The sequence below is a fragment of the Echinops telfairi genome, unplaced genomic scaffold (genome assembly GCF_000313985.2).
Source record: "Echinops telfairi isolate 266 unplaced genomic scaffold, ASM31398v2 ScPeMD7_655;HRSCAF=1070, whole genome shotgun sequence".
In the NCBI taxonomy this organism is placed as follows: domain Eukaryota; kingdom Metazoa; phylum Chordata; class Mammalia; order Afrosoricida; family Tenrecidae; genus Echinops; species Echinops telfairi.
In genome coordinates this window covers 22,302,214-22,311,219 of record NW_022104553.1, presented here as the reverse complement: position 1 = coordinate 22,311,219, position 9,006 = coordinate 22,302,214, and the positions used below count along the sequence as shown (strand labels likewise).

The 9,006-nt window shown below is 50.7% G+C and overlaps 1 protein-coding gene across 1 annotated transcript in view; it reads left to right on the top strand.

Annotated features, from left to right (window-relative positions):
* DHDH (dihydrodiol dehydrogenase) overlaps positions 1-8,745 on the top strand; it is a 12,948-nt gene extending 4,203 nt beyond the window's left edge. Inside the window, exons 4-7 of the mRNA XM_004710421.2 lie at positions 1,633-1,888; positions 5,061-5,185; positions 8,193-8,343; positions 8,597-8,745. Coding sequence (XP_004710478.1) covers positions 1,633-1,888; positions 5,061-5,185; positions 8,193-8,343; positions 8,597-8,706 — 642 coding nt within the window. The 3' untranslated portion in view covers positions 8,707-8,745. The remainder of the gene's footprint in view (positions 1-1,632; positions 1,889-5,060; positions 5,186-8,192; positions 8,344-8,596) is intronic.
* Positions 8,746-9,006: the final 261 nt, after the last annotated feature.

The following is a 9,006-nucleotide window of genomic DNA, read 5'->3' as shown; positions in this document are numbered from 1 at the left end:
CCCCCTACCCTTGATGGAAACCTTTTCCAAAAGTAGAGAACACTCTCTTTCTCCCCCAGTTGACCCTGCCGATTCCAGAATTTGATTACATTCCTGAAGTCGTTTTGTGGTACACGGTTCTAATCTCCCAGCAGCTCCACGTGAGACAGATGAGGCCCTCTGCTTCCCTACAGAGTTAGAGCCTGGGGACTCACAAGGGAGGGGCACTTGCACCCTCTCCTGCAGGGTCACGAGGAGTTGGCCTTGACCCAGAGACAGTGGGTTGGGTTTGGGTTTGGGTCAGGGATTGAAGCGTTCCAGGGTCCATGTGGGCCTTGGAGTGGGCAGCCCCCATGCCCGGTTGGTGAGGCCTTTAGTGAACATAGCATGGGGCATCCCGGTCCAGGGGTCTCCAGGGAGGTTTCCTGCAGGTGGGGCAGAGTACCTGACACAGGCCAGTAGGGTCAGGGACTCGCAGACCACAAGAGTGGACAGATGGCTCAAACTTGGGCTGAATGAGAGCTTGGACCACCCCAGTCTGACTTTCTGGAGCATCCCATCCCTGACTGTCTCACTGCGCGGCACGTGATTTCGCTGCACCGATGCTCAGTTTTCTCCTCTGTCCAGTGGACCTGGTGAGAGGCACCTGGCAGGGTTGGTGGCCATACTCATTCAGGCCAAGCTTGGTCAGTGGTTTGCCCATGCTGAAATCTCATTGCCACTGAGTTGATTTCAACTCTCCGGACAGAGTAGAACTGCCCCCATGGGGTTTCCGAGGCTGTATGCAATATGGCAGCCGACTGCCTCATCTTCCTCCCACGGATCCGTGCCCCAGCACCACCAGAGAGCCTTTGGCCCATGACACCATGGTCCAGAAATGGTATCAGGCAATGGGGAGCCGTAGACGGGCATTGAGCAGGGGTGGGACAGAGCCTTCTCTACTGGAAGGAATGCTCCCTCTGAGGTGGTGTGCGATGTGGGCTGGACTGGAGATGCTGGTGGCCCCCGGAGGAAGACTGGGATAAAAACCCAAGTGCAGCAGGTCAAGGGTCAAGTTGGAGCTGAGGTCAACAGAGAGGAGAGGAAGGGGGCAGGCAGAGAGGCATTGGCAGGAGAATGGCAACATGGGAACCAGTGGGCTGTGAAGAGGAGAGAGGAAGAGTCTGGTTTGGAGACAGGGGCGGGTGTGCAAGGGCCTAGTTCAGTGGTTCTCACCAGTGGGTTGTGACCCCTTTGGGGGTCACCCGATTCATAACAGTAGTAAAAGGACAGTGATGAAGCAGCAAGAAAAATAATTTATGGTTTGGGGGGGTCACCACCACAGGAGGAAATGTATGAAAGGGTCACGGCATTAGGAAGGTTGAGAACCACTGGCCTAACTCATATTCCAAACCAAACTCACTGCTCTGGAGTTATTGTGACCCTGCAGGAGAATTTAGGGAGGCTCTTTGGGTTTCCGAGGCTGTCAGTCAATACAGGAGCAGACAGCCTCATCTTTCTCTCAAGGAGCGGCTGGTGGGTTTGAACTGCTGACCTTGCAATTAGCAGGGTTCCTTAGCCTCAGTCTTGGGGCCCCAGAAGAAACCGAGCTGGGAACAGGCTGAAACTTGACCCTTCCCCCTTGTCCTAACCTCTGCCCTCTGCTCTCTGCAGGCCATCTGGACTCGATTCTTTCCAGCCTTAGAGGCTCTGAGGGCCATCCTGGCCCAGGGAACTCTGGGAGACCTTCGGGTGGCTCGAGCAGAGTTCGGGAAAGACCTTGTTACCATTATGCCCCGGGCCACCGACTGGGCACAGGCTGGCGGGGGCCTGCTGGACATTGGCATCTACTGCATCCAGTTCATTACCATGGTCTTCGGCAGGCAGAGGCCTGAGAAAATCTCCGCAGTTGGGAGGCACCATGAAACTGGTAAGGTCTACTCTGGACCACTGGGGAGTGAGGAGCCTGGGGGGTGGGCTGCTAACCAAAACATCCAAAGTTCACATCCAGCCAGGATGGCCTGGCGGTCTGCATCTAGACAGGTGGTCGGTGTGATTCCGACTCACAGTGACTCGAAGTGCACAACAGGAAACACTGCCCGGTCCTGAGCCACCATCACGGCTGCTGTGGGGGTGCGTCCATCGCTGCAGTCACTGCGCTCACGTTCACGTTCAGCTGTAGTATTAAATTTAAAAATTGAGGGGCGCTAGAGGAGGGGTGCCAGCCCCCACCCGTTGATACTCTCTACGAGTTCAGTAAGTACAACTTCTGGGTTCAGTAATGCACAATTGTACGGTTGAGATATATAAGCATTATATTAAAGTCATCGAGAGCATGAGAGATAATACAATAATACAGTCAGGCATGATACATAGCAACATTGCTCACCTCAGCCCAGCTTGGTGGTCCACGTGGAGAGAGGGGGAAGGGAAGGAGGAGAAGGGAACAAGGGAGAGGGGAGTGACCAGGGAGTGAGCAGCAAGGAGCTCAGAGTCAGAGAGAGAGATCTATATTGCTGACACACCTATATACCTTTTGTGGGCAAGCCAGCCCACTACTTACAGGTAGAGACATACGTCACAGGGAGGAGCTGCACTATAGGTTACACATCAATGAGAGGGTGGTCTAGGGGGTGGTCTCTGGATCTCCATAGGAACCATTATCAGTAGGGTGAAAACTCCGCCTACAGGAGCCTGTCCATTGTCCCCAGAGGCAGGGAGCAGGCCCACCCCTGTGGTGGGATGAGAGGGGGGGTGGGGGAATGCCTGCGCATCTGACCTCCCCACACACACGTTCAGCCTTCTCCTTGGAGGCCTTCACACAGTGGTTAGGCACTGGGCCACCGAGACAGTAGTTCGAAACCACCAGCCACTCCACAGGAGAAAGATGAGGCTTTCTACTCCTGTAAAGAGTTACAGTCTCAGAAACCCACAGGGGCAACTCCACCCTGTCCTATATGGTTGCGATCAGTTGGAATTGACTCAGTGGCACTGAGTTTGTTTTTTGGAGGGTTTGGGGGGTTTTTTTGGTACTCTGAAGAATATAGTCTATACCAATAAATCTGGATTAAACAAAAAAGAGATTACATCTAGAAAATCTAATAGGACAATTCCACTCTGTGATTCAATAGCAGGGTTTGTTCTGTTTTATTTTCTTTTGAAACAGCAAGGTTTTTTGCTGCAGGGTAGAGAAAGCTTTTAAACCTTGGTGTGTTAGTCCGGGTTGACCAGGGAAACCAATTCAGGGACACTTATATGTAGATATAAGAGAGAGTTTTATTTTTTTTATTATTATTTTTTTTATTTTTTAAGAGAGTTTTATATCAAGAAGTAATCACATATCAAAAGAACAGCCCAGTCCAACTTAAGTCCACAAGTCCCTCTTCAGACTCACACAGTCACGTGCAATGGTGCAGAATGCAGGAGGATCACAGGCCGTGGGTGCAGAGCCATGCGGATCCAGTGGCAGTGGTAACATCGCAGGGCTCTGAGAGCCATCAGGGTCAGCCAGCAGGACGGTGAAGGCAGAGAGCCAAGGGGAGGTTCCCAGGACCCTCCTTATGAGAAGGCCCCGCCCAGAAGGAGGCACCATCAGGCTGTGACAGGATTGACAGGTTGAATACCACGCCTACCCTTTTCTGTAGCTTCCAGTTGACTTGAAACTATGTAGCCACCATGCTGGGAAATGTAACCATCTGTTGAGTCTGGTGTGGTTAAGCACTCCCCTGCTAACTGAACTGTCCTCAGTCCAACTCCCCCCAGAGGTTCCCCTGCAGATAGGTCCTCTGCTTCCATGAAGATGCTCACCATGGACACCCCGGGGGGTGGGGGGCAGTTCTGCTCTGTCCTAGAGTTACTGTGAGTCGGAATCAACTTGCCAGCAACAGATAGTTGATAGTGTTGACATGGAGCTAGAAAATCTCAGGGGAGTCAGGTGAGACAGCTGGAGGAACGCCCCACACAAAGTTGTAGCGTATCAACTCTGTCTCATGGCTTTCTTTGTGCAACCTTGGCCCGGGCCCTCCTCATCTCTGAGCTTGTCTTTACTGGTGAAATGACAAGCACAGCGCTTCCATAAGGACTTCACGAAATGTCGTTGAGGCAAAGAGTAAGCAGTTAGTTTAAGAAACTTGCTCCATGTTGAAGCCGTCTCAGTGATAATGACCTAAACCTCGGTGACTTAAAAGATAATCATCAATTCCGAGCGTGTGCTTCTGTGGGTTGGTGATTGAGGCTGGGCTCAGCCTGACCGGTTCTCCTGCTGGACTCAGTCACAAAGCTGCAGTCAACTGGACGTTGGCTGGGACCGGATGGCCAAGGACTGCTTCGATCACATATCTTGGAGGGAGCAAGCTATTGCTTGGCGAGTCTTGGTTATAAATGTATATGAGGGGGTACCCCCCCCAAAAAAAAAGAAACCCGGAATTTCCCCCCCAAGGCTATGCATTTAAATTTTTTCACAAAACAACTTTATCACCTTCAAAGTCCTCTCCATGACACTTAGTACACTTGTCAAATCTGCAATTCCACTCTTGGAAACATTTTTCAAACTCATCCGTTTGGATGGCTGACAGCACCTCCCTTGCTTTTTTCTTCACCTCTTCTACCCTGTCAAATCGCTGTCCTTTCATGCCCCTCTGCATTCTCAGAAACAAAAAGAAGTTGCAGGGAGCGAGGTCAGGTGAGTCAGGTGAATGGGAGTGAAGTCAGGTGAGTCAAGTATGTAGGGCAAGAGAAGCATGCTGGTTTTTGCCAATCGTTGGTGCACTGAGATGGCTGCGTGAGCAGGGGCATTGTCGTGGAAGCAAAACCAGTCCCCCGTCTCCTACCCATCAGACCTTTTTTTGTCGCACACTGTTGCACAACCTTTTCAGAACCTCTAACCTGAACAGTCTGACCTGGTGGAATGAACTCCAAATACACTATCCCCCTCACATCCAAACAAACCAGCATCAGTTGTTTTTTTGGTGGGGTGGGGGGGTATCCCCTCGTATACTTTGTTTCTTTCTATGGGTGAAACACAGGTGAGCTCTCCTGTTTCCCCGGGGCAGGAGGTGAGCCCCTGAGCCCAGCCCAGCCCCTGAGCACTGCCTTCCTTCCAGGTGTGGATGACACAGTTACTGTCCTGCTACAGTACCCAGGAGGGGTCCACGGCAGCTTCACCTGCAGCATTACTGCCGAGCTGAACAACACGGCCTTTGTGAGCGGCACCAAGGGCAAGGCCCTGGTAAGATGGACAACCAGGGGCCGGGAATCAAGGTGCTCCACAAGGAGAGGGGGCTGTTTTCGGCTGACAGAGGGGCAAACAATGAATCCCTCCTTCTCATGAACCAGGCCCAGAGCGTCCTTTGGGGTTCCATGCGCCCACCTGCGGGTAAACGTTTTAGTTGTTCAAATACCTCTAGGTCAGAGGAGAAAGCAGTGCTCAATAACCATGCTTCCAAGGCAGTTAGGAGCCTGGAAGGAGCTTCCTGAGCAGTTCTGTTACCCAAGGTCACCTTCATGGGCCCTCCCAGGGCCCTCTTGCTACAAAGAAATACTGTAATATTGTAGCAAGCCCTAGGGGATTCTGCAGCCAGGACTGCACACGGAGTTGGGCCTTGCTTGATGTTCTGGGAGACCTAAATCCCTTAAGGCAGTGGTTCGCAACTTTTGTAATGCCGCGACCCTTTCATACAGTTCCTCGTGTGGTGGTGACCCCCCAACCATAAAATGATTTTCGTTGCTGCTTCATCATTGTCATTTTGCTACTATTATGAACCATCATGTGAAGGATGTATTTTCATGGTTAAAATCAAACAATTTTTTTAAAAAATCAAACAAAATTAAACAAAATGAAAGCCTAGTGACTCGTCACAAAACAAGATGTAATTATAGATCGTGAAATATGTATGTGTTTTCTGATGGTCTTAGGCGCCCTGTGAAAGGGGTCGCGACCCACAGGTTGAGAACCACTGCCTTGGGTCTTGTTTCTCTGGAGGAAAGGGGATCGTACTTCCGTTCCCCGTTTGAGCCAAGGCTGGGTTGTGGGGGTAGCTTAGGCTTCCCAAGAAGGTTCTCTGGCGATAGTCACCACTGTCTTCTAGTCAGAGGATAGGGCTGGGGTGCCTGGGCATCCTCCCTAAGGAGCTTCACCCAGGCACCCAAGGAAGCCACTGAGTCATGCACAGTCACACACCCGACTACCAGCTAACTGACAGGTGACCGGTTTGGACTCCTCTCAGAGAGACGGCTCAGAAGACCGGCCTGACAATCTGCCCGGAATGCCCTATGGAGCAGTACTAAACTGCCCCCAGGCATGCCCTTGGGTGGGCACCAGTGGGGGTATCCATTCCACCGCACATAGCAACAGAAGCGACAACAGCAACAAGTACGTCTCTTGTCAGGTCGTCTTGTTGTTGGGGTGCCCTCAAGTTGGGGGGGGGCCCTCACAGTGACCCCCGTGTAACAAGACAAAAGCTCCAGACGTGCGTGGCTGCGCTCCGAAAAGTTGGCAGTTCGAAATGACCAGCAGCTCCTCCTCGGGAGAAAAAACAGCTTTCTACTCCCCTCAATGGCTCCCAGTGTTGGAAACTCACAGAGGCTGGTCCACCCTGTCCTCCAGGGTCGCTGAGTGGAGTGGGCATTGGCTCCATGGCAACCACATGTTTTGCTTATTGGTGTAGGGTAATAATGACCCAGAGGCAGCGTTTTTTATGAGGTTTTTTAAAAATCATTTTATCGGATGCTCATACAACCCTTATCACCATCCATCCATCCATTGTGTCAAGTACATTTGTACATTTGTTGCCACGATCATTCTCAAAATATTTGCTCTCCACTTAAGCCCTTGGTATCAGCTCCTCATTTTCCTGCCCTCCCTCCCCGCACCCCTCCCTCATGACCCCTTGATAATTTATAAATTATTTTGTCATGTCTTACACTGTCCAACGTCTTCCTTCACCCACTTTTCTGTTGTCTGTCCCCCAGGGAGAAGGTTATATGTAGATCCTTGTAATCAGTTCCCCCTTTCTACTCCACCTTCCCTCCACCCTCCTGGTATCGCCACTCTCACCACTGGTCCTGAAGGGATCATCCATCCTGGATTCCCTGTGTTTCCTGTTCCTATCTGTACCAGTGTACATCCTCTCGTCTAGCGGGATTTGTAAGGTAGAATTGGGATCATGATAGTGGGGGGGAAGAAGCATTTAAGAACTAGAGGAGGGCTTAAGTGGAGAGCAAATGTTTTGAGAATGATGAGGGAAATGAATGTAAAAATGTCCTTTACACAATTGATGTTTGTATGGATTGTGATAAGAGTTGTATGAACCCCTAATAAAATGATTTAAAAGCAAATAAATAAATAAACGAATAAATAAACAGTCAAAAACAAAGGAGAACTAGGGTAAAGTTGTATGTTTCCTCTGTGCTATACTGCACCCTGCCTGGTTCGTCTCCTCCCTACGACCCTTCTGTAAGGGAGTGTCCCATGTTTTTTTAATGGCAATGATTACCAGGTCTTTCTTCTGCAGACCTCCCCAGGTGAGTTCTAACCACCAATTTAGGGGGATAAGCATCCCAGTGCTTCACCACGCTGCCCCCAGGGCTAATCTTTATTTATTTGTTTGTTAATTAAAAATCCTTTTATTGGGCACTCTCACAGCCCTTATCACAATCTATACACAGTTGTATCAAGCATATTCGTACCTAGGCTGCCATCATTATTTTCTAGACATTTACTTTCTATTTTTTAATCATTTTCTTGTGGGCTCATACAACTCTTACCATAATCGATATACCCATCTATTGTGTCAAGCACATTTGTACATTTGTTGCCATCTTCATTCTCAAAACATTTTCTTTCTATTGAGCCCTTGATATCAGCTCCTCTTTTTACCCTCCCTCTCTCCAAGCCCCCCACCGTGACCCCTTGATAAATGATAATTATTTTCATATAGGGTGAATGTTTAGCTATGGGGTTAGAAAAGAATGTGCCCTGGGGGAGGCAGACAGACCGAAGGATTCCTGTCAGACACCCTGGTGGATGAGGAATGCATGTAGTCCTCCTATCCACCGGTGAAGGACCTCGCTGGGGTTGGATGGGAGCAGGTGTGGGAGGGGCCCCCCTGATGTCACCAGGTACCCCGGTTCATGAGGGGTCCCCCTCAGTTTGAGGATTTTTTTTTAGTCAGTCACTTTATTGGGGGGTGATGGGGGCTCTCACAAATCAGTTTGAGGTTCTTACCTCCCCGCAGATCCCCGAGCCTTGCTGGTGTCCAACTGAGCTGGTGGTGAAGGGAGAGCACCAGGTGTTCCCACTGCCCCCTATTCCCGAGAAGTTCAACTTTATCAATGGGGCGGGCATGATTTATGAGGTTCAGCATGTCAGAGAGTGCCTGCGCAAGGGTAAGTAAGTGGGGGGTGGGAGACATGGGTGGGGGGTTGGGGACGGGACCCCCTCCCCACTGCCTCAGTGGCTCAGTGAGTTCTTTTGGAACTGCATCTCCCAGCAACCTCTGGGGCACCCATCCGCCTGAGCCTCACCTTGCTGTGTCTCAGGGGTTTGGGGGAATGGTAGTTCTTTGTTCTCCTGGCAGAGGGAAGTGGTATATGGCTGGGGGGTGGGGAGGGGGGAATCCCTGACAGAAGGATCCCCTAGGCCTGAAGGAGAGCCCCGTGATCCCCTTGGTGGAGAGTGAGCTCCTGGCTGAAATTCTGGAGGAGATAAGAAGATCTATTGGCATCACCTTCCCCCAGGATAAACGTTGATGCCAATCCTGAATCAATAAAGACACGGCTCCCGTGTGATTGTGACTCTGCCGGTTTATTGAGAGCTGGAGGGGAGCTCACCATGAAAAGGGTGAGGATATTTGGAGAAGGAGCTTATGGGAAGGACAAGACTACCTTTCCCACAAGCTCCGGGGTTTGTCGGCCTCAGCCTCTCTGACCTTTGACACCCATTATCTTAGAAATTAATGCCTCATTAGTTCTCAACCTTCCTAATGCCCCGACCCTTTCATACAGTTCCTCATGTGGTGGTGACCCCCCCGCCCAACCATAACATTATTT